Source organism: Mustela nivalis (genome assembly GCF_964662115.1).
Source record: "Mustela nivalis genome assembly, chromosome: 17".
Lineage (NCBI taxonomy): Eukaryota > Metazoa > Chordata > Mammalia > Carnivora > Mustelidae > Mustela > Mustela nivalis.
The window spans coordinates 10,218,815-10,244,969 of record NC_139036.1 but is presented as its reverse complement, the minus strand read 5'-3'; the positions used below and the strand labels follow the sequence as shown (position 1 = coordinate 10,244,969).

General features: G+C 43.1%; 1 protein-coding gene across 1 annotated transcript in view; it reads left to right on the top strand.

Moving 5' to 3' along the window:
- LOC309852217 (Golgi apparatus membrane protein TVP23 homolog B-like) overlaps positions 1 to 9,947 on the top strand; it is a 23,705-nt gene extending 13,758 nt beyond the window's left edge. Inside the window, exons 4-5 of the mRNA XM_082708518.1 lie at positions 6,183 to 6,323; positions 8,837 to 9,947. Of these exons, the coding sequence (XP_082564644.1) occupies positions 6,183 to 6,323; positions 8,837 to 8,863 (168 nt within the window). The 3' untranslated portion in view covers positions 8,864 to 9,947. The remainder of the gene's footprint in view (positions 1 to 6,182; positions 6,324 to 8,836) is intronic.
- Positions 9,948 to 26,155: the final 16,208 nt, after the last annotated feature.

The window sequence follows — 26,155 nt, the reverse complement described above, 5'->3', positions numbered from 1 at the left end:
GCATTTCCCAAGTTTTGTTCTCCAACTCTGCTTTTCTCAGACCTGGAGAGCATAATCCTCTTAAACACCGATTTTTCACTGATTTTCCTAGGGCCTTCCAGAATTTTGACTTAACCCGCCTTGTACAGAGGTTACTGTATATTTATCACAGTATTATCTTGGTGGATGTTCAGTAAGCTCCAGTCAAACATGTTTAGCTTAGTTTGGAACTAACAGAGGGCTCTTCTCTGGAAATATTAGTTGGTAACTTGTTCTGGCTGGCTGTTGGTATATCGTAAATCTTCCCAGAATGTAGTGGCTTAAAAATAAATTTTTATTTCCCCCATCAAGCTAAAAATAAAGTATAAATAACAAATAAAGTAACTTATAATAAAAATAAAATTTTTTTTGATTATTTCTCATAGTTTCTCTGGTTCAGGAACTGGGACTGAGTGGGGCTTGTCTGGAAGGTTGTGGGTTAGGGTCCATGTGGTTGCAGTCAGGCAGTGGCTGGCATGGCTGGAGGCATCGCCTGTTTGTGAAGTCCCACAGCCTCTCGGCGTAGTCTCCCTGCATGGCCATGTAGCGCGTCCTCACAGCATGGCGGCCTCATGGCACACAGCTCTCATTGGGAGTGTCTTAGTTCAAGCTGAATTGCCCTTTACACTGTGTGAGTTTGCTCCAGCTGCTGTAACAAAGTACTGCCTTCTGAGGGCTTTAAACACCACAACTTCATTTTCTCACAGTTTTGGAGGCGAGAAGCCCCAGATCAAGATGTTGGCAGGTTTGATTTCTTCTTTCCAAGGCCTCTTTCCTTGGCTTGCGGGTGGCTGTCTTTCCCTCATATCTTCATGTGGTCTTTCCTCCAAGTGTGTCTGTGTCCTAATCTCTTTTTACAAGGACACCAGTCATAGAGGGTCAGGTTCCACCCTAGTGACCCCGTTTTACCTTAATTACCTCTTTAAAAATGCTTTCTCCAGATACAGTGACATTCTGAGGTGCAGGGTTAGTATTTCAATTTCCTAGAATTTTGGGAAGATGCAACTCAGGCCATGGCAACAATCTAGGCTCAGAGATCATCACTTTTGCCACCCATCCACATTCAAGGGAATGGGGATTAAGCTATGTAGCTTGCTTGATGGGGGGAATATGAAAGTTCTAGAAAAGCACGTGGAACAGATGTCATTGCTACCATCTTTGGAAAATATAATCCCTCACTTGACCCAAACCGTGATTCTTGTTCATTTCATAGTTGAGTTTATTTCACTTAACATTTATTGATTCCAGGCATGTTTTGGCTTTACTTATGTTTTTTTCCCATATTTTAATTATTTTCTTATGTCTGTTTTGCTATATAGGCCTTTTTTTTTCTTTGTGTATTCATATACATACTTCCCCTTTTGGGATTTGGGAGGTTTATTGTGTATTTTTAGTTTTTCTAGTAGGTCTCTCTTAATGTTTGTATCACACCCTCTTTTGTGGATTGGGAAACGTAGTAGTCTTGGTTTCCTGCTGTGAAGGATGGCAGAGTTAACAGCCATGCTTTCTCCCACTTCTCGTCCTGCCTCTGCATTTGGATTTCTGATGATTCTAGGCTAATTTTAGTTGTTTTAAGTATGGTGTTTAAACCTCTTTCTTGACCTCTAGAATCTATCAGAAAGGGAAGGAGATAAACATTCTTCTGTTCCTTCTCTTGTTTCTTCCCTTCCTCTTGCCTGAGTTGCGTTTTCTCTAGTATGAGTTTTGTTGTCAAGGTTTAGCAGTTAGACCTTTTGAAATGATGTGTCTTACTGGGTGTTCATTCTTTGATCTATTTAAATACACTGATTCAGTTGGGTTAACTGCAGCTTTTCCTTTTACCTCCTGGTTGGCTAAATTTCCTTGTTGGGTGATTTTTTTTTCAGAGAATTTGTAGGTGCAATTTTCCTTTCGCTCTGTCATATTTAAGAATATGAGCCTGTTGGGGTGCCTGGGTGGCTCATTTGGTTGAACATCTGACTCTTGACCTCAGTTTAGGTCTTAATCTCTGGGTTGTGAGTTCAAGCCCTGTTTTGGGCTCCATGCTGGGCTTGGAGCCTACTTGAAAAAAAAAGAAAAAGAATATGAATCTGTTGGTTTCATTCTTTTATTTTTATTTTTTTACTACTAATTTTTATTTTTAAGTAGTGTCTACACCCAAAGCGGGGCTCTAACTTACCACCTTGAGATCAGGAGTCTCACTTTCTACCAACTGAGCCAGCCAGGCACCCCCAGTTGACTTCATTCTTGATTGATGATGTGGCACGGTGAGTCAAAGGTTCTTTCTTGCAGCCTTTAGAAGACATTACATCATCATTTTCTTCTATTGAATATTGCAGAGAAATCTGAGGCCAGGTTCACTTAACCTGCATGTAAGTGAGTGCATCATTTCTCTCCCCGAATGAAGAAATTATTTTTTTAAATTCTTGAGTGCTAAAAAAATTCCAGAGTATCCTTATATTTATCTTTCTATGTTGATTTTTCTGGAAACTGTGTACTCTTCGAATATGTCAATGCTGGTTTTGCTTTGAATCAGGATGGTTGTCTTTTGTCAAGTGTTTACATTCATTTATGTTCTATTTTTGGGCTTCTTGGATTCTGAGGGACCATTTATCTCTCTGTTGGGTTGTTTTTATCTGTTCCCCTCTACCATCTTTCATTTTTTCCCTTCCTGCTTATTCGGTTTGCAAATCTTCTTAGGACTCTTCCAGATGTTAGAGCTGTTCCAGGCCCTGAGGTGCAGTTGGTGGCCACCTAGGCTCTGGTGGAGCTTCTATCCTGGTGGAACATGCTGGAGAACACAGGGGCGAGGACACTGGGCCACTCCTAGTGGGCGTGTGGCAGCAGCTTCCATCTGTAGTTCCTTACCTCTGCCAGCCCCGTTTTCATCTCCTCTTGTCCTGTGTTAACCTTCATGCTCCTTTGAATTCTTATCGCTGGGTTCTTCGTAGGGTGCAGTGTTCCCAGAAATGCTTTTATTTTGGTGGGCTCTATTTCTTTCGGAATAGATTCTTCACCTTTTACATATTATATTCCTTTCTTATTATTTTCTTTTCCTCCACCATCATCATCTTCATCTTGCTCCTCCTTCGTAGTTTTGCATGGATGTGTTTTCCCTCTTCCCCTCTCCAGGTTGCTCAGTTCATGGTAGCTGTTGTGTCTCGACCTCCTCACCGTGCTGGATTAGTGCGGGTGATTTCTCCTTGACCGCCTCCGGGTGGTATCTGAGACATCTGGGCTTTGCTCTGAGCTAGGCCAGAATTCTGGCTTTGGTGGCCTGAGGTGTAGGTGTGAGGTGGAGGGCACAGCCTGGCCTCTGGCTTCCTCTATACTAGCTTGTTTGGGTTTTGCCTTCTCTAAGGTTGTGTGATTCTTTCTCCTGGGTGGCTGTGTGCGCCGTGCTGGTGCTACCTTCCTGCTTGAGGCCTCGGAGACCTAGCACTCTGGGGGAGTCAGCCCAGTCCTTCCCTAGCACTGGTTCCACTTCCTAAAACAGCTGGGTAAGGTTATAAGGAAGGTGGTTTGGGCTCCCATTACTCAGGCTCTCTGGGAACGTCTTCCCCCTTTCCCGCTGAGAACATGGGCTTGATGCTGGCTGGTCCTTCTGTGTTGCTTCTCCTCGCCAGGGGGCATCTTGTGGCAGGCTGCTGGGATCAGGTGCCTGTGTTGCGTGGTGGGTGTTTGGGAGGCAGGGGTCTGAATTTTTTCTCAGGGCTGTATTGAGGGGCAGTGATCATCGCTGAAATTAGAGGGTCTTTGGAGAGAGAGGAGTTGTATAGAGCAGAACCAAGTTGGTTCTTTCTCTGACCCCCAGCCCCTTCCCCCTTTTTAAATGTTTATTAGTACTGGCTTATTTCCCTTTTATTTTAAACCTATTTTTTTTTTTAAAGATTTTATTTATCCATTTGAGAGAGTGGGGGAGAGAAAGCATGAGAGGGGAGAAGGTCAGAGGGAGAAGCAGACCCTGCATGGAGCTGGGAGCCCGATGCGGAACTCGATCCCGGGGCTCCAGGATCATGACCTGAGCCGAAGGCTGTCGCTTAACCAACTGAGCCACTCAGGCGCCCAAACCTATTTTTAAAAATCTCTTTTTAACCTGTGTATTTTTAAAATCTCTTCTGTGTTAGGGATAGAGAGCTCTTGATGTTAGGCTTCACTACACCACCTTAAACCAGATGTCTGCTGTTTTAACTTATAAATAGATTTTAAAATTTTATTTATTTATTTGACAGGCAGAGATCACAAGCAGGCGGAGAGGGAAGCAGAGAGAGAGAGGGGGAAGCAGAGAGAGAGAGGAGGAAGCAGGTTCCCCACTGAGCAGAGAGCCCAACTCAGGGCTTGATCCCAGGACCCTGGGATCATGACCGGATCCGAAGGCACAGGCTTAACCCACTGAGCCACCCAGGCACCCCAATGAACTTACAAATAGATTTTAAAATTTGTTGTAGGACCCATGCTCAGTCTGTGATTGCTGGTCCCTAGCCTGTTAGGAGTGTCCCACTTTGAGAAGCATGAGAAGTTTTATTTAAATAAAAATACAGTTTTATGTTTATTTAGGTAACTAACAACCTTGTATAATTCTAATGTATTTATTTCTGTGAAATACAAGTTTTAAAAAAAAATTTATTTATTTATTTGACAGAGAGAGAGAGTAAGAGAAAAAACACAAGCAGGGGAAGCAGGAGAGGGAGAAGCAGGCTTCCCTCAGAACAGGGAGCCCCATGTGGGGTTCAGTCCCACGCCTAATGACTGAGCCACCCAGACACCCTGAAACACAAGTTTTAAACAGCAAGTGCAATTCCACTTTTACTAGGAATTTGTATCTGTTCTTTAATTAAACACTTAAACCCTTTAACGTCCTTAAAATCAACTGCATAGCTTATTAAAGGTTAAGGAGAGTAAGTGTGGATCAGCGAGAGACTCTGTTTAGCTGTGTTGCTTTTTCAAATAGAAACACTTTCCGGGTGACCCTTTTAACAGCAGATGGGTTGATGAGTTTATTCTAGGGCAGGCCTTGGCAGACTATGGCCTGTGTGCCAAGTCTAGCCCAGCACCTGCTTTTGTAACTTTTTAGTGGAACCCAGCCTTGCCTGTTTGTTTACATGTTGTGTGTGTCTGCTCTTGGACTGGGATGGCAGAGTGAAGTGTTTGCAACAGAGATCACATGGCCTGCAAAGGCTCTAACAGAAAAACTTTGCCCACCCCTGTTCTAGAGCAACTGTGGGACCTCCTCACATTCTAATTAACTTTTCTTTCATAATCTTTTTTTTTTTTTTTAAAGATTTTATTTATTTATTTGAGAGAGAGAGAGAACAAGCAGGGAAAGGGGCAGAAGGAGAGGGAGAAGGAGATTCCCTGCTGATTAGGGAGCCTGATGTGGGACTCGATCCCAGGACCCGGGGATCGTGACCTGAGCTGAAGGCAGATGCTTAACCGACTGAGCCACCCAGGTGCCCCTCTTCCGTAATCTTTAAAGAGGAAGCTTGAGTTTCTTACTCACTGTCTTTAATGATCTTAGTGGGGTCATGGGTAGGTTCCCAGATGTGGCTATAAGGAAGGAGCAACTGTGCCAAAGTGTGTTTCCTCCTAGTGCTCTCCCTGCATCCTGCTCCTCACAGGAGGCCAACAACCATTGATTGCTGTCTCCCAGCTCTGCCTTGTTTTCCTGGAAGATGGTTGTTTGTCACATACACACACACACACACACACACACACGCACGCTCGCCTAGAGTGGAGATTCCTCTTTGCATGCTTAGCTAATAACTGAGAAAGCTTGATCTCCTGACCATTCTTTCACAATTCTTAAAGGAATAATTAACGTTTGAGCCTCTTCTGAATCTCATTTACTTACTTATTTTTGTATCTTTATTTGGAGACCCATGGAAAATCCTAGAGAGAGAATGGTCCTTTCGTTGCGTCCCCAGGGGGCAGCTTGGGGCCTGGTGTATAGCATATGTGTGTAATTAATATATGTTGGGCGGATGTGAGTGCCTTGTGCTCAGCAGGTATTGGATGGGTCTGTTCTGTCAGGTTAAGGAGTCTCATTGACACAAGTCCCACCCATGAGTTTCCTTTTCCTTCTCTTTCCCATGGTGGTCTGCTTTGTTTTGTTGTGTTTTTGTTGTTGTTGTTTTTTGACACAGAGGAAGGTCAGTGCATTTTAGGCCAGTAACCACTGATTATTTTTTCTTTCCCAGGCGGTGGTTATCATGGGTGTGGTGCTCCAAGGTGCCAACCTGTATGGTTACATCAGGTGCAAAGTGGGCAGCAGGAAGAATTTAACCAACATGGCTACATCTTATCTTGGAAAGCAGTTTTTAAGACAAGTAAGTGCTTTCTGGGTGTGAGGGTCAGTGACTAATTCTTACAGAGTTTGATTTTTAGGAAATACTTAAAAAACTTTGAGATGATGATGATAAAGTTATGTTAATTACTTTTGACTTTTAGGACTTTCTAGAAATGTATTGTCAGTGCCCTGATATCTTATTCATTCTTTATTATTTCTTTTGGAAAATTATTTATGTATTATTTTTATTATTTTTTAGAGAAGAAAATGGGAGGGGCCAAGGGAGAGGGGGAGAGAAAGAATCTTTTTTTTTAATAATTTTTTAAATTTTCTAATTAACATATAGTGTATTATTAGCTCCAGGGGTACAGGTCTGTGAATCGTCGGGTTTACACACTTCACAGCACTCACCATAGCACATACCCTCTCCAATGTCCATAACCCCACCACCCTCTCCCAACCCCCTTTCCCCTGACAACCCTCAGTTTGTTTTGTGAGATTAAGAGTCTCTTATGGTTTGTCTCCCTCCCGAGCCCATCTTGTTTCATTTATTCTTTTCCTACCCCCCAAACCTCCCACGTTGCATCTTCACTTCGTCATATCGGGGAGATCATATGATATCTCCGATTGACTTATTTCGCTCAGCATAATACCCTCTAGTTCCATCCATGTCGTTGCAAATGGCAAGATTTCATTTCTTTTGATGGCTGCATAGTATTCCATTGTATATATATACACCACATCTTCCTTATCCATTCATCTGTTGATGGACATCTAGGTTCTTTCCATAGTTTGGCTATTGTGGGCATTGCTGCTATAAACATTCGGGTGCATGTGCCCCTTTGGATCACTGCCTTTGTATCTTAAGGGTAAATACCCAGTAGTGCAATTACTGGGTCGTAGGGTAGCTCTGTTTTCAACTTTTTGAGGAACCTCCATGCTGTTTTCCAGCGTGGTTGCAGCAGCTTGCATTCCCACCAGCAGTGTAGGAAGGTTCCCCTTGGAGAGAGAGAATCTTAAGCAGGGTCCATGCTCAGCACAGAGCCTGATGCGGGGCTCGACCTCATGACTCTGAAGTCGTGACTGGAGCTAAAATCAAGAGTCCAACTGAGCCACCCAGGGTCCCTGCCCTGAAATTATTTTAAAACCAGGGATAAACTATCATTGATAACAACTTAATTCTAAAAAACGACCTAAGTTCAGTAGCTTTCCATTAATTCTGGTGGCTCTAAATGAAGTTTCGGAGAACATATGTTATGATTTTTGGATTTATGGTCAGAACAAGTAGAGACATAAGACTCTATCATTAAAGATTGTTTTAGAGTACTCAGATTTGTTTGATTGTTTTTTAGAACATAAAGGTTTTACTTTAGTTCCCCTGTATGAAGATTTAAATCAGGGGTTTCAATGGAGTAAGTACTATCCATAGGTGAATAGTTGTGGTTAAATCACTTGGGGAGATTTGACGGGGTACTTTCTGGGATACCTCACATTTGTTAAGGGCAGTAGGTCAGGCAGGTAATGTTATATAGGACAGTGGTTTTTCAAACTTGAACCTGCTTAAGAATCCCCTGCAGGGCTAAAACAAAGATTGCTGAGTTCTACTCCCAGAGTTAACCTGGCAGGGTCTTACAATTTGCATGTCTTGCAAGTTCCCAGGTGGGTGGTGGTCCAGGGACTATGATGCTCATGGTCCTAGGACTACATTTAGATGGCTAGGGCTCTGACAGACTGAGTGACTTCTTAAGGATATACAGCTAATATATATATATATATAGTACACTTAGCTAAGGCCTAACCCACCTCTGTTCTTTTGAAATTCATTGTTCTTTCCATTCTACTGTACAGTTTCTCTTGTATATGATGAAAAGTCCAGAAAATGAATAATGTTGTAGGGACATGATTCTTTTCCTGAGGTATTTTTGCACAGTCCCAGATAGGATGTTGCAGGGGTCCATTGTATGGTAATTGTCAAGTGCGTATTGAATAGTTTTTTCCCTTCGGATTTTTAGTGTTTCTGAAGCAGGGAGGGACACTGAATACAGGGAAATAGAACCTTGACCCTGACATAATACGGGTAGGGTCAGGAGAGTTACCTGGCAGCTGCTGGTATTCTGCTTAACATGAGACGGACTTGCTGGACATCTCAGGGGATCCTTTGATGTACTTCTCCGCATGTCCATCATTTTTTTTTATTTTTAAATTTTTATTTATTTATTTTTTTAAAGATTTTATTTATTTGAGAGAGAGAGGGAGAGCATGAGAGGAAAAAGGTCAGTGGGAGAAGCAGACTCCCCACCAAGCAGGGAGCCCGATGCAGGACTCAATCCCGGGACTCTAGGATCATGACCTGAGCTGAAGGCAGTCGCCCAACCAGCTGAGCCACCCAGGTGCCCTGCATGTCCATCATTTTTAAAATCATTGGGCCATGCTCTGTAAGGTAGTGTAGTATCTGGCCCTCCTTACAGACATGGAATGTTTTCCTAGTGCTTTGGAGGCTGGCATGTCAAGTAGAACAATTCTCAGTCTGAAGGAGTTCTTTCTCTTTTTCAGAACACCGGAGATGAGCAGACTTCCTGAAGAGAGTGAGAGCAAGCTTGTGTGTCCTTTTACACTGGGGAACAGCTGAAGAGATTCTTGACTCTGAGGCTCTTGGAACTCAGTACACGTTGCAAAGAGGAGTGTTGGGTTTGTTTTTCCATTCTAAAATCTACTTTAAAAAAATGGGAAGGTAGTTTTCATACAGAGTTTTTAATCTCTTTTTAGCATTTTGGGGCGTGGAAGTATGGCGTGGCTCATGGTTAAAAGTGGTTCATGGTTATGTATGTGTGGTTATGTGTGCACGTAGTCCTGTAATGTCCGTTGATTCCAAATGACTGAAAGTGTGTTCATGTACATATGTAATGGAGACATTTGTACCCGGATGTGTAGAATAAAGGGGATGTTCTCGGTCTGTTGCAGAACTCTAGGTGTGTCCATATTATTTCTGTAAATTATTGTCAGAAGAAGGTTTTGCTTCTGTGGTAAAAGTAAGCACTTTGGCTTACATGTAAGTTAGAGATAATTGTTAATCTTACAAGTTAATATATACTTCATGATGAAACTTCTTATCTTAGGCACTCACAGGCAGGTAGAAACCAAATTTGGGCTAGTGGTTAACTAGTTTGTAAATTTTATTTTTATTTATAATAACTCATGTACTTAAGGCCCTATTAATGTAAATGGAATTTTCACAGTTTCTGTTTAGGGGATTCTTAGAGATTGCTGCTGTTCTATTTATTTTTTGGAAGGGATAGCCAGATTTTACTTTAGAACTTCTTGGAAACTCGTCAGTGGGCCTTGGCCTAATGAGATCTATCTTTTATCACTAAAAGAGTATTATTCTTATGTCCTAGTGAGAATAATCATTTAAGTACTTGGCATAATAAATGCCTAAAAGACATTTTATTGTATGAATCTATTTTTTTTCTTGATATAATGGGGATATTGTAAATCACGCCTTTGTATTATTGGTATTTCTTAAAGCAATATATGTAACAATCTACAAGCAGTTGTAGGAGTCTATAAATTCTGTTGTATGTTCTGTAAACTTTGTTGGTGTCTTTTAACCAACAGATTATTTTGTGGGATGTATTTATACATTGTTAAAAATTTTACAAAAATGTTTAATATTCAAAGTGTCTTTATTGGTGTGATTGCTTTGAAGGTGCATAACTTTATATTTGTATAAAACCCTCCTGTTTACAAAGCACTTCAGCATGTGTAATCTCCTTCCATCCTGACGACAAACCAGTAATGCGTGATACCTGTTTACAGCTGATGAAACGGGATTTTAGGTTTATCGAGTGCCTTGTCCAAGGAAACACAGATGACAGGAAGACCCACCAGGATATTTATGATTTTTAGAGGAAGTATTTGTCTCTGAATGTCTTTTGCTTTCTTAGGAATCATTAATTTATTAAGTGTTTATTTGCCATTTTGCTTATAGTTGTCTGGTGAGGAAAGTGGATACTGCGTAAAGACGTGTGTTGAATCGGAAAGCTCTAGAGCTGAGAGTCTGACGTCTGACAGGGGCCACATTGGTATGGTTTCTGAGAGCTGCATCATGATTTGAACCTGTAATCCTAAGCCAAATAGGAATTGTATTTTGGAATATGCATGTGCAGAATCTACCACTTACTTCCCAAAGTCCCATTTTCCCTTCTGCCCATTTCCTGCTTCTTAGCAGGGACATGGAAACATACAGCTTTCCTCAGATTTTCCTGCATCTTGATGTGGCCCTGTGACTGTGTTCTGGCCAGTGGATGCACTTGCAGGAAGTTGTCTTAAAAAGAGGGGCATTGGGGGTTAAAAAGCCTCCGACTCCTGATTTTGGCTCACATCATGATCTCAGGGTCCTGAGATAGAGCCCTGCCTGGGGCTCTGCACTCAGCAGGGCGTCTGCTTGAGTTTCTCTCTCTCCTCTGCCCCCTCCCACTCTCTCTTTCTCAAATCAATCAATCAATCAATCTTGAAAAAACATAATAAAGAGGGGTCTACCCATCCCATCCCCTTTTGTCCTTCCTGCTAGCTGAAATGTAGGCGTGTGATCAATGGAGCCTGAGCAGCCATCTAGGGCTGTGGGATGGAAACCTGTTTATGAATAGCAGAAATAAGGTAGAGATTGCGTTCTCCCTGACAGGGATAGCAGCCCTGATCTGCCTGTCCAAATTTCTAGGTGAGAAACAAATTTTTCTCTTGTTCAAGTGTTACTATTTTGGCTTTTCTTTTGCTGTAATCTAATGGAATTCTTACCAGTACAGTATATTTTTAGCAGCCCCCACAATTGTTTCTGTTAGTACAGCATTTAGGATGTAATAATTCAGGAAAAACGTAGTTGTCGTTTTCTATGTGTGGTCATTAAGGTACTATTATTGGTGCCGATGAGTTTAGCGGTTCCGGATGCCGTTGCTGCATAAAAATTTAGTGGTGTAACAGTCTTTGTTAATGCTTACACATGTTGTGGGACAGGAATTTGGAAGTGGCCTGGTGGGACAGCTTTTCTCTGCTATACAGTGTCTGGGGTTCGGCTGTAGCCCTGTCTTTACTCATTGGGCAGGAAACTCTGGGGGTTTCTTTAGCCACAGGTCTGGAGGGTGATGTTGGCAGGCAGCTAGGACCTTTGCTACGTTGTTGTTGTTGGAACACTACATTTTTTTTCCTAAAAGATTTTATTTATTTATTTGATGGCAAGCAAGAGGGATCACAAGTAGGCAGAGCGGCAGGCAGAGGGAGAGGGAGAAACAGGCCCCCTGCGGAAGAGAGAGCCCAGTCTGGGGCTCCAGCCCAGGACCCTGGGATCATGACCTGAGGCGAAGGTGGATGCTTAACTCCCTGAGCCGCCCAGGCGCCCCTAAGAACACCTTACATTTGTGCTGTCTTTCTGTAGTCCCTTTGTCGGCTTTTTTTGGCCTCTTCACAACCTGGCAGCTGGATTCTCAGAGTGCGCTTCCCTAGAGAGCAGGAGAAGCACATGGGGTTTTTATGACTCGTCTGAGTATCCACTTAACATCACCTCGGCTCTTCTCTGGTGGCTGACGTGGTTGCCAAGGTCTCTCTGAGTTCAAGGGAAGGGTACATGGTGGACCCAAGCTTGATGGGGGGACTGTTAGGACTACATTACAAACAGGGTTACGTGGGCCGGGAGAGACTGTGAGCCTTCTTTGGGAAGTACAGTCTGCCACGTCTGCTTTAATCATTCATCAAGACTGAAAGGTTATGTGGGGGGCACCGAGGAGGGCAGTGAGCATTATTTTCTCTTTTCTGTTCCCTGGGTCCGTCTGGAGCACAGGTGAACTGGCTGCATGGTGCCATTAGAATGAAAGCAACGTTGCATTTTACAGCTCCCGGAGTATGTGTTCTCGGACCACACCTATGAAATGCATAGGTGTGCGCGCACGCGCGCGTGTGTGTGTGCCCGCGTGTGTAGGGCTGATAGCATGTTCCACCATAGTGTAGGGACTCTGATCCTTTTGAATTTGTATAACTTTAGAGCTCATCAAGATTCTTCCGTATGTATGATCGCTTTTTTTCTTTTTAATTTCAATTTTTTATTTAAATTCTAGCTAACATATATGGTAAAATTGGTTTCAGGTGTAGAATTGGGTGGTTCATCACTTACAACACCCAATGCTCCTCCCAAGTGCCCTCCTTCATGCCCATCACCCATTTAACCTGTACCCCGCCCACCCGCTTCATCAGCCCTCAGTCTGTTCTCTGTCTTTAAGAGTCTCTTATTGTTTGCTTCTGTCTCTCTCTCTCTCTTTCTCTCCTTCCCCTGGGTTCATCTGTTTTGTTTCTTAAATTCCACATATGAGTGAAATCATGTGGTATTTGTTTTTCCCTGTATTTCACTCAGCATAATAACACTCTGGCTTGCAAATAGCAAGATTTCATTCTTCTTTATGGCCGAGTGACATCATGTGTATTTATACACCACATCTTCTTTATCCATTCATCAGCTGACAGGCATTGGGCTCTTCCCATAATTTGGCTATTGCTGGTAAAGCTGCTGTGACCATCGAGATGTGTGTGCTCCTTTAAATCAGTATTTTTGTGTCCTTTGGGTCCCTGGGACCTACTGGGTTGTAGAACAGTTCTGTTTTTAAGTTTTTGAGAAACTTCCACACTGTTTTCCGGCATGGCTGCGCCATTTTGCATTCCTAACAGCAGCTGCATCCTCGCCAACATGTGTAATCTAATTTGATTCACCTTGTAACCTCAAGAGGGAGGAAAGACCATTAATTGCCTCATGTTACAAATGCCTAACTAGAACTGAGATAAGTAAAATAAATTTTTTTTTAAAGATTTTATTTATTTATTTGTCAGAGAGAGAGGAGTGAGAGTGAGCACAGGCAGACAGAGTGGCAGGCAGAGGCAGAGGAAGAAGCAGGCTCCCTGCGAAGCAAGGAGCCGGATGTGGGACTCGATCCCAGGATGCTGGGATCATGACCTGAGCTGAAGGCAGCTGCTTAACCAACTGAGCCACCCAGGCGTCCCAGTAAAATAAATTTTTTAAAAGGATTTATTTATTTTAGAGAGAGAGAAGAGAGTGCATGTGAGCAGGGGGCGGGACAGAGTGAGACGGGGAGAGAGAGAGAAGCAGATTCCTGATGGAGCAAGGAGCCCGACATGGGACTTATTCCCATGGGGCCTGAGATCCATGACTTGTGCCGAAATCAGGAATGGGACGCTTAACCAACTGCGCCACCTAGGTGCCCTGTGAGATAAGTAAAATAATTTACCGAAGGTTGCATGTGGTAGAGATAGTAATGCTTACCAAGTATCTCATTTGTTCTACATTTCCCAGCTCTCTTAATTAATTGAGCCTCCATGAGTAGTTATGGCCATGAAATCTGAGTGAAAGTGACCAGTGTAATTTCTGGGTGAAGAAGGGGAAGTCTCTAATCTTTCCTCCCCTTCCGTGGCAACCAGTGGTGCTCAAGATGGCAGAACCTCTGCCAGCCTGAGTCCCAAAGTGACTTGTAGAGCAGAATCCCCTTGCCTATTCCTGTGGGGCATACAGTGCAAGTGAGAAAGAAACTTCTGGTGTGTAAAGCCACTTGATTACCTGGTTAATTCGTTTCCACAACGTGGCTTACCAGCCTGCTTTGACTTACTGGTGGCGCAGCTGATAAGCTATACTTTGCATTGTTCCGTGCTGTTTCTGTTTACAAGAAGAGACGTTGGATTCCTTATCCTGTAGTGTGGGTGGGACCAGAGAGGTGGAGCTGACCAGGTGAAAACTACCAACTGGGAGAGTCCACACACCATCCGAGAGACTAGAAGCTTCTCATTTCCAGATAGTTGTTGCCACTCAGGAGTACGGTCCCTCTGTTCCCGAGTTTTTCCATTTTTCAAGAGAAATGAAAAGCCTAGATGTTTACATGAAATCTCATCTTTTAATGCTTAAATATTAAATTTATTTTTTAAAAAGATTTATTTATTTTAGAGAGAGAGCTAGAGAGCAGGGGGAGGGGCAGAGGGAGAAGGAGAGAATCCTCAAGCAGATTCCCCACTAGGGACAAAGCCAGGTGTGGGCCTTGATCCCAGGACCCCAAGATCATGATCTGAGCTGAAATCAGGAGTTGGGTGCTTAACCGACTTAACCACCCAGGCGCCCCAGTGGCTTGGTTGTGTCCGGCTCTTGATTTCGGCTCAGGTTATGATGTCAGGGTCCTGAGATCCAGCCCCGAGTTGGGCTCTACTTAAGATTCTCTCTCCCCATCTCCATCTGCTCTTCCCCTACCCACTTGCGTGTGCTCTTTCTCTCTCTCGGGAAAAAAAAAAAAAAAAAAAGAAAAGGAAGAAGGAAGAAAACACATGAAGCCAAACAATGTATTTGTAGGTGAAATTCAGCTGTGCCAGTTTTTACCACAGTGCAGTCAGTGATTTTCAAACTTAGTCTCTTGCTGGTTTTGAACAGCACATTCTAAAATTGGATGTTAAGTTTACTTTTCAATTACAAATAAAATCAAAGTATTATCTAATTCTTATGAGAAGCAGGAGGTACTCCTTAAAACCTTCTTATTATTCTACATAAGAAAGGAGAAAGCATATGATTTCCTGAAGAAGTTACAATTTATTGCCAAGAAAAAAAATAATCTCCTAGAGCTTTTTACTCCAAGTAATTGAAAAAAAACTAAAACAAAAACCTCTTGAGTCAGAAAATCAAGTATTACAGAGGCTACAAAGGAAAGCAGCTTTTCTCACTCTCAATTCTGCTCCCAGAAGCAAATGTCTTCAGCTGCCTCTGTTTCTATATTTTGGGGTATTTACCTCCATATCTCTAAATAATATTCTTATGGTGTTTACAGTGTTTCTTGGCTTTTCAACTTGATACATCAGCCCTTGACTTCCTGCTATGGAAAGATGAAGATTTAACGCACACAGCTTCCCCACACATAGTTTGAGCATCGTTTGTTGTCCAGTTGGTTATTATATTAAAGACTTAACATAAACCTCTTTTTTTTAATTCCATGAGATATCTGTTGTAACTGTTGATTTCCTCTCTCAATGATTTGTTCAGTCACAAGTCATGGAAAGTCCTACAAATAATAATGGCTTAGACAAGAAAAGGGTCTGTGTGTTTTTCCACAAAGGAAGTCTGGCAGTGGCCCGTTGGCTAGTGTTGCTGTGGCTACTGAACTGTTCTTTAGAGAGCTGGTTTTTGTTTCCATGCTCATGGCCTCACGGTCACAAGATGACTGTCACAGCTGAAGATGACTCATCTCTTTTTGAGGAAGAAGATTATAGGCTCCAGTTGCATCTGTCTGCTTCTATTGGAAAAGCAAAAGCTTTCTCAGAAGTTACAGGAGGGGCATCTGGGTGGCTCAGTGGGTTAAAGCCTCTGCCTTCAGCTCAGGTCATGGTCTCAGGGTTCTGGGCTCCAGCTCTCCATCGCGTCAGGCTCACTGCCCAGCGGGGAGCCCGCTTCCCTTCCTCCCTCTCTCTGCCTGCTTCTCTGCCTGCTTGTGATCGATCGATCTCTCTCTGTGAAATAAATCAAAATCTAAAAAAAAAGAAAAAAGAAAAAGAAACAGGAGACCTGCTGCTGGTTACATCGGATTAGCCAAAATGGCATCACCGAGGTGTCAGGAAGTCTGGAAAAGCAGGTACTTCGGTAGGCACATTGCTGTCTTGCCTAGAAGTGAGATTTTATTAGTAGGGGAAAGTGAAAGGGACATTAGGTAAGTGGGTAGCAGTGCTGACTACGTTATTTCTCATGGGAGGCTCTATGTGGAGCATCCTTGCAGCTGGCGGCTAATGCTTTTAGCGCTGTTTCTGTGATAAAGAGCCCTGGATCTCGACGGCTTTTGTAGCCAACTTTTTTTTTTTTTTTTTTTAAGATTTTATTTATTTATTTGACAGATCACAAGTAGGCAGAGAGGCAGGCAGAGAGAGAAGAGGAAGCAGGCTCCCCGCCAGGCAGAGAGCCCGATGCGGGGCTCCATCCCAGGAGCCTGGGATCATGACCTGAGCTGAAAGCAGAGGCTTTAATCCACGGAGCCACCCAGGTGCCCCCTGTAGCCAACTTTTGATGCAAAGCCATTCACTACAGCTTGGTGAGATAGTTCTGGGAGGGGTGTAGTCTGAGGTATTCTTAATGTGTATCCTGACTTCGGTGTGATTCGGGGGTTAGACTTAGGATATTCAGAGCAGTGGTTCTCGGGGGGGATGGTTAGGAGGGAAGGGTTGGTTAACACAGTGATTAGTCACGGGGCTGGGTGATATTTGAACGTGTGGACCCCAGGGATGCCAGGCGCTTGTAGATCATAGGACAGTCCTCTATAGCCAGCAGTTGTCCTGCATCTCGAATAACGTCTGTATCTCCCCCTGAACAATTAAACATGAAAATTTTGTTTATAATTAGAAGAATCACCTCCTGACAGCTGTTGGCTGGAAGCTGCCCGACCCAAACTGCTAAGCCTATGGCGTCCGGCTGAACATAAATAGTTTTATTCGATACTAACATCTGACAGAGCCATTCTGTGACCATGACGGAGCAAGGCAGAAATAAGGACACTGTAATGTTGGAGCATAGAAGCAAGAGTACTGTACAGACCACAAAAAATGACCAAACACCCTCTGCTCCTGGCTTCCACGAGTGACTGACTGCTGCTGCTTTGCCAGCTAGCGTTAGCCCCTGTTTCTGCCACCTCCCATATTAGCATGCTTCATTTTCTGCAAGCACCCACTCCAGAGTGAACCTCCGATTCCTGGAACCCTTCTTGAAAGGAAATGACACAAGCCCAAGTCCTAGAATAAATCCTTCCTAACACCCAGTACTGAGCATCCCATGGTGATCCGAAGGATCTTCCTTGTGCAAAGAGTGTTAATAAACCCACCTTGGCGTGACGACAGCTCTGTCTCCCATGGTGTCTAGCTGGTGAACACTGACAATAATGATCGGAGCCTAGACGCTCAGTCCATTGTACATACATAAACTAAAATGTACATTTGTTACTGCAGTTTTGTGATTCTCATCCAGAAATGCGACTATCAAGTGAGGGAAGGTTGTACTCTTTGCTTAGTACTTTAGCAAGAGTATTTCACCATTTTGGAAACCCCTGTCACCAGTGGCGACGTTGCTCATAGCATTTGAGTTGCAACTCAGACGTCAGTGGAGCTGCGTTGGTCAGCATCCATTGTGGCCCCATTCATGGTAATTACATATACCTACGGGTAAGCCTCTGACTACTTTCTTACTGTATCTTCAGCAATTGTGACCATTTATTTTCATATTGAATTACATGTCACCATGAGTTGCTTCCTTTCATTTCTCCCAAGTTATAGTTAGACATAGTGATTCAAAAAACGCCTAAGGTACGTTATATGATGTCTGTCTGTACATTTTTTTGAATAAAGAAAAGGGCATTTAAAAGTATTTGTCATAACAAGCACCGTGGTACTGAAGGAGTGAGAAACACTGGTTTGCAGTTATTAGCAGACGGTCGGCCCCTTAGCACCTCTTCAGGTGCTGCTGAAGAGCAGATGGATTTGACCTTGAACTCTGATGTTCTAATCGGGAGGTAGATGCCATAGTCCAGAAACCAGCGCTGATATTTTGTGAAATTGGAGAGGCCAGTTTCCTCACTTGGATGGTATATCCTAAGTGGAATGTCTGCTGTTCTCAGTGAGTTCAGTATATGCCGATGGCATTAATTCAACAGAAATCTTATGTATTCCATTTTCTATCGAAAGAGATCCTGGAGAAGCATTTTAAGAATGGTGAAGTAAGGATCTCTGAAATTTGATCCTCCAGAAAAACAATGAGAACACTGGCAGAAATTGTCAAAATCAACTTTTTCAAACTCTGGAAATTAATCAAAGAACTGTGACAGTTTGAGGAACATGCATTCAAGAGAAATGGTTGAAACTCTGTAAGAACAATAAGCTTTGCAGTATTTTAACTTGTCCCGATCTCCCATCCCCCTCTTTTTTTTTTTTTTTTTTTTAGATTTTATTTATTTGACAGAGATCACAAGTAGGCAGAGAGAGGAGGGGAAACAGGTTCCCTGCTGAGCAGAGAGCCTGTTGTGGGGCTCCATCTCTGGACTCTGGGATCATGACCTGAGCTGAAGGCTGAGGATTTACCCTACTGATCCACTCAGGCGCCCCTCGCATCTGCCTCTTACCTGCTCTGTGGTAGCCTTGAAAACCAGCAGCCTTGAGTCACGGTAACTGTGAAGGGCAGCTGGCATAGTTTGGAATTCCCCTAAATAGGCTTGGAGTTACTCAAAAGAATTGTCACTATTTGATCTGACAGCTTCCTAGAAAAATCCCAGTCACGGGGCTTATCTTTATTTAACACGACCCATTGAGAAAAACCCTGTCCGCAGGTTGTTTGTTGGAAATAATCGGTGGTAATTGCCTAAACGCACAGCTGTCAGATGGGTGATGCCAGTTGGGGCAAATGAGACTGGTTAAGAAAACTCAAGAGTTTTAAGGGTGAGATGCCCATTGGAGGCTTTGAAAAGCCTTAAGCTGTTTCTAGGGATGTGGAAAGGCACATGCAGGTGCAGGATTTACATGCCCAGGAAAGACCTGACAAGGGCCCAGTCTCTCAGCTCTGGATGATCTTGAGGCTCGGCACACACAGAAAATACAGGCTTTGGCAGAACTGTCAATTGTTGGAGTCTTGAGAAGTGCCCTAGTACACAGGAGCCCCTCAGCAAAAGGTGGGAGATACTTTTTCAGGTGCTTGAGGAGGTCCTATCTAATTATTAGCTGAAGACTAAGCTAACAGTAGAGATTTCAGTGGCTATGCATGACAGATAATGCAGACTTTATGGAATAGTTCAGGAAAGTCATTAAAACAAACAAACAAAAAACCCTGCAAGAACAAAAAGCCTTGGGGGGGGGCAACAAATCTGATTTTCCAGAATTGGTACCTTATTTTAATTGTCCAGTTTTCAACAAATTATGAGATAGGCAAAGAAACAAGAACTATTTCTCATGTGTGGGGAAAAAAAAATCAATAGAAACCATCCTTGAAGCCCAGACTTTAAGCCAACTGTCTTAAATATGTTCAAAGAGCCAAAAGAAAAATTAATCAGATTTGACAGGTGAAATAATCAGAAAACTTGAAAATAGGACTGTTGTAATCATCCAATTTGAGGAGCAGAAAGAAAAAAGAATAGAGAGTGAAGATAACCCAAGGGTTTTTTGAGACAACATCAGGCATACCAATATACACATTATGGGAGTCCTAGGAGGAGAAGAAGGGGGCAGAAAGAATATTTGAAGATTTATTGCCTGAAAACTTCCCAAATTTGATGAAAGATTTGGGAAAAAAAAAAAAAACAGTTATTAATCTGCATATCCAGAAGCTCAACAAATCCTAAGTATGATAAACTTAAAGAGAACCACATCTAAACATACCATAGTCAAGCTGTCAGAAGCCAATGACAGTGTTGAAAGCAGCAAGAGGATACAGCCCATCACATATAAAGGGTGCTCAAAAAGATTAAAAGCTTGCTTCTCATCAGAAATAATGAGGTCAGAAAGCTGTAAGATGACATATTCAAAATAGACTTTAAGACCAAAAAAAAAAAAAAAAAAAAGCTCCAAGAGACAAAGGACAGTACATATTGATAAAAGGGCCAGTCCATAAGGAAGACATAACAATTATATATGCACTTGGCAAGAGCTCCAAAATGCATGAAGCAAATGCTGAGAGAATTGAAGGGAGAAATAGACAATTCAATCATTATTATTATTAAATATTCACTATTAGTGATTTTTAATGATTAAGAGATAATTCATATGAAATATGCAACAGAGTCCCAGGTGCTTGGCATATGCTCTGTAATGGTAACTATTGCTTAGAAGGAAAACTTGAGTTGCTTTGCTAGTGAAAGGTGGCATGGTCAGGAAGTCTAACAATGGCAGTTGCAAACTTCAGTATCTCACTTAAAAAAAAAAAAAAAAGATTTATTTTAGAGAGAGAGAAGGGGAAAGGGAGAAGGAGAAAGAGAATTTCCTGAGGCCAGAGGCTGACACGGTTTGATCCCATGACCCTGAGATCACAATCTGAGCTGAAATCAAGAGACAGCTGCTTAACTGTGCCACCTAGGTGCCCTAGTATCTCACTTCTAATAACGGGTACATGAATGAGGCAGAACAGCAGGGAAATAGAGAATCCAAGAACACTGTAAACCAAGTAGATCTAACAGACATTTATTCCATCCAAGAACAGCTACCATACACATTTTACTCAAGCGTATATGGGATATTCTTAAGGATAGACCACGTGTTAGGCCATAAAACAATCCTCAGTAAATCCAAAGGTACTAAAACCATACAAAGTATGTTATCTTACCCAGTGGAGTTATATTAGAAATCAGCAGAATAAAATTTGGGAAATTCACAAATATGTGGAAATTAACACACCGAAATAACCAGTGGGTCACAGAAGAACTCACAAGGAAGATTAGAAAATACTTTTGGGATTAATGAAAATGAAAACACAGCATACCAAGATGTATGGGATGCGTCCATGATGGTAGGTAGAGGGAAGTTTATAACTATAAATCCCTGTATTTATAACTACAAATTATAAACTCTCATTAATTGCTCGTGGGAATGCAAAATGCTGCAGCCACTTTGGAAGGCAGTTGAACATTTTCTTATAAAACTGAACATACTCTTCGCATATGGTCCAGCAGATGTGCTCCTTGATGTTTATCTAAATGAAATGAAACATGTCCATACAAAAATCTGGATATGGGTGCTTATGGCAGTTTTTCTGATAATTGACCCAAACTGGAAGCAACCAGATGTCCCTTGGTACATGAATGGTTAAACTGTGGTATATCCAGACAATGGAATAAAATATTTTTTTGTTTATTTGTTTTTTGAGAGAATGTGTCTGTGCGTGTTATCACATCCATGTGTGAGGGTGTCGTGGTGGGGAAAACGGAGAAGGAGAGATAATCAATCCGACTCCATGCTCAGTGTGGAGCCCGACACAGGGCTCGATCTCATGACCCTGAGATCATGACCCAAGCCGAAATCAAGAGTCACACACTTGACTGAGTCACCCAGACAATGGAATATTATTCATCGCTAAAAAGAAACAAGCCACAAAAAGACATGGAGGAAACAAATGTATATTACTAAATGAGAGAAGCTGATCTGAAAAGATGACACGTTTTGATTTGTTTTGATTCTAACTCCATGACATTCTGGAAAAAGCAGAGTACTGTGTTGGTACTTTAATGATGGACGCACGGCGTTGCACATCTGCCCAGTTGCAAAGTGTACACCACCAAGAGGGAGCCCTAAGGAAAACTGTGGACTGGGGTGGTGATGTGTCAGTATGGGTTCATAACTGTAACAAAGATCCCACTCGTGGGGATGTTGATCATGGGGAAGATTTGTAGGGCAGGGGGTCTATGAAAAATGTATTTGCATATTCTCAATTTTGCTATAAGTCTAAAACTAAAAGTCTTAAGAAAACAGATCTCAAATCAATAGTCCCATTTTTCACCTTAGGAGACTAGAAAAGGAATAGCAAAGTAACCCCCCCCCCCCAAAAAAAAACAAGGAAAGAAATACGAGAGAGGAAAGAAACAAAATAGGAGAACAATAGAGAGAATCAACAGAACCAAACGGGTTCTTTGGAAGGATCGACAAAATTGACGAACTTCCAGCTCAACTGACTAGAAAAAAAAGGTTAAAATTACTTGAAGCCAGGAATGAAGGAGGGGCCGTCACTACTGAGAAAAAGCAATCCATAACCGAAAAATCCTTCTGTAAAGTAATGGTTATCCTAATAGAACATGTTCCACTCTATGGTGGTGGTATGGGTGTTTTATGTATAGGCTTTCAGACTTTGTGCTTTCCCCCAAAAGTGCTTTCCGTGACTTGTTTCATCCTCACAACATTCTTGGAGTTGTGCAGGAGTGTCGTACCTGCGCAGATGTAATCACGAAGAACCTGTGTTTGGTTCAGACACACCTGCGGCATGGATCCAGGTCTGTGTCCTGGTTTTGACTTTGAACAAGTCACTTACCCCATTTTTATAGATGAGTCAGTAAGCGGAGTCTAATGTGTGAGATCACCTTACCCTTCCAGTTAGCAGGGGGAGGGAGTCACGAGGATTAAACGAGATAATCCACATAAAATATTCAGCATGCCCCCCAGCTCATGGTAAGCATGTGATAATGGTAATTGATTCAGAAACGAAAACAGAGTTCCTAGCTAGTGAAAGGAATGGTCAGGAACTCTAATCCCTAGCTGAGTGGCTTTTCTTTAATTTAGATTCCCATCCAACATACGGCGCAGAGAATTCAAATGTAGCAAAGCAGTCAGTTGCAGGAAAGAATGCTGAATCTCTTTTTTCCCATTTTGCTTAGAACAAGAGAGGGATCATAAGATTATCTGAGCTGGCAACTTGCTATCGTGTTCGTTTATAATTTATATGTAAAAGACATCTTGTTGTTTACATTTTTCAGATGGTTGTTGAAATCCAGCAATGTCGTGCATGGATTCATCTTGATAATTGTAAACATTTCTTCTAGGATGTTGCTTTTCTCTGCCCGCTATTTTCCCTCTTTTTTTTTTTTTTTTTTTTGAGTTGGAGGGGGGATAGGGGGTAGAGAGAGAGAGAGAGAGAAAGAAAATTAAAGCAGGGCTCTGTTTCACACCCATGACATCATGACCTGAGCGGAAATCAGGAGTCAGACACTTAACTGACTCAACCACCCAGGCGCCCCACCCTCTTTTTGCTTGTAATGTGCACACTGCCCACTAGATGGCAGTACATCAACATAAAATGTCAGTGAAACGGTCCCAATGCAGCGCTGCCTTAGTTATTTTGGTTTAATGGAAAATGATGATTTTCCTGGAAAATTAGCCTGCAAGTAGTGAGTTGAGACTAAATCCATGTTTCCTGTGGTGCGATTAATTAAAATCAGTGCTGATTAATAGATGCTGGGGGAGTAAATAGAATAATGGACCTAGAATGTACGAGACACAGAGATAAGGTCCTGTGGACACAAGGAAACGTTGAGAACTATCTGTGATGTGTCTGCTTTCCTTATATTGCCAACTTTTCCCTTCCCCCACATTGAACTCCGAGGATTAGAAGGTCAGTGGTTTTCCCAGAGTCATACAAACAGACAGAGATGAAGCTAGGACTGGTCCACAGTGGGGAAAGAGGAGTTTGAATTTAAGATACGTTGGTTTGGGGCACTTAGGTGGTACCGTTGGCCAAGCGTCCAACTCTTGGTTTCAGCTCAGGGTGTGACTCGGGGTTGTAAGATTGAGCCCCATGTCAGGCTGCACACTCAGTACAGTCTGCTTGAGAGTCTCTCTCTCCTCTGCCCCTCCTGCTCCTGCTGTCTCTCTCTAAAATAAATAAACAGATGGATGGATAGATAGGATACATTGAGTTTGAATTCAGTGGTCACATCCAAGTACCGGCTTGTAATGGAGCCTGGAATTCCACTTTAGGATTGGGCCAAAAGTACAATAAATTTAAGAGGCACCTCCGCAGAGCAGAGCCGAAGCTACGGCGACATGTGGGTTGTCTGCGGCAAGGTGTCTGCTGGAGGACAAACCCCCAAGTGCATTGACAGAGCAATAAGGGTACACACATCAGAGCCTGGCCGACCTGAGTTTAAATCCTGGCCTCCTACTCCCGCCTGAGTGTTCACGAGGAAGAGTGTTACCCTCGTTGATCTTGCGACGACCCCACAAGGGGGATCCTCTCTTAGTTTGCACGCGAGCAAACTGAGGCTTAGAGGATGTAGGAATTGACCCAGGGTCATGGTGCATCTGGTACACGATGAATGCGAGGTTCCCATCTGGAACGTCTGATTCAGGCTTCCACGATCACAGATGTTGCTTCCTGGTCATAGCACTTAGGACACTGCCTAGTGATCCCTTGTGTACGTGGGAGTCTCCCTGGATCAGTCAGGGTTCTCCAGAGAAACAGGAGCAGCAGAAGGGATCAATGCATCTCTCGCTCTCTCTGTTTATATCTTTATATCTCCATGTCTACACAGTAGGACACATTCCATGAACTAAGTCTCTATAGATGTTTGTGTATCTACTTCACGCACACGCATGCACACACACACACACATACACACATACACACAGATGCATGTCAAGGAACTGGCTGCTTATGCACTTGGCAGCAGCTGGCCAAGTCCCGAATCCACAGGGCAGCTGGCGGCCAGCACCCTCAGGCAGGAGCTCGTGTTGCAAGCTCCAGGCCAGCTTTCTTCCGGAAATGCTCAAGTTTTGCTCTGAAGGCATTTTAACTAATTGGATAAAACCCACTCCCGTTCCCCGGGGGGATCTCTTTTACGTAAAGGCAACAGATTGTAGATGTTCATCACAGGTACAAAATACTTTCAACAGCGACACCGAGAATCACGTTTGTCTAAATAACAGGTCTCGGTAGCCCAGCCAAGTAGACACATGAAACTAACCGTCACACTCCAACAGTTGTCTGTAAACTCGATGGAGGAGGGATCCTAGCTTCCTTGTTCACGTTCATATTCCCAGTGCATAGCCCCAGGCCGGACACCTCAGGGCAGGCAAGAAACATTTACTGGGTACCCGCCAGCTAGCAGCGCAGGCAAAAGTGAACGAACATACGTGTCCTGTGTTCAGGCCTGGACTGGGGCTAGGCTGCAGATTTCCCGTGTTCTCAAATCACAGGGGGCTTTCTTTGGGGGATGGAGCAGTGGGAAATAAGGATAAAGCCACCGATGGTCATGGCCAGCTGGCGCTGCCACCCGTGGGGGTCCTTGTAGGACACCGTGTACTTACTGTCTGATTTTTGGCTTCTGCTGGCATGTCTTTTCAGCCATTGATGCTTATTTGCAACTTCATGTTTTGGAACGAAGGCACAACGGTTTCCAAGCAGCAAAACCTGCCTGAATTAGGGAAGAGTGGATTTCTTGGTACCTGTATGGCCACTGAAAGACCAGCCCTGGGTGCATCCTTCTGGAAGAGAAACAAAACAAGACAAAATGGAGAGATGGAATAGTGGATGCCTCCCAGATGGTAGAAGCATCTACCAAAAATTAGGTTAAAAGTGTACTCCCTTGGGGGGAGCTTTCTAGGTGATCTGTCTCATACCTCCACATCAAAGAGAAGGGTGTCCGCTCTTAATTGAGAATTTAAGCATGTCTTGTCTCTTCTTGAGTTTGTTTGGTTCTTTATATTTTTAGAAGATAATTCTCCCACTTTTTAAAAAAGATTTTATTTATTTATTTGATAGAGATCACGAGTAGGCAGAGAGGCAGGCTCCCTGCTGAGCAGAGAGCCCCTCCCGGGGCTCGATCCCAGGACCCTGAGATCATGACTTGAACTGAAGGCAGAGGCTTAACCCACTGAGCCACCCAGGCACCCCTAATTCTCCCATTTTGCCCCCAATTTTTTTTTAAAAGAGTGATTGATTTATTTTCAGAGTGAGAGAGTGAGTGCACAAGTGGAGGGGTGGGGAGGGGTAGAGGGAAAGGGAGAAAGAACCTTCAAGCGGACTCCCTGCTGAGCATGAGCCTGCCCTGGGGCTCGATCTCACAACCCTGAATCACGACCGGAGCCAAAATCAAGAGCTGGCTGTTTAACTGATTGCATCACCCAGGTGCCCCATTTTACCCAGTTTTGTAAAAGGATCACACTGAAGCTTTAGAAAAAGATATGTGGTTGGTTAAGGTCACAGTGACTTCAGAAAGCACTTGTATTTTTCCGTTTAAACTTCAACATTACATGTGTTTGGGAGGCTGGAACTTACAGGAAAGGCATCAGCGTCTTGCTTGGTGTCACCCGGAAGGAAAACGTCACCTTGATCACTTTTAACCTCAGTCT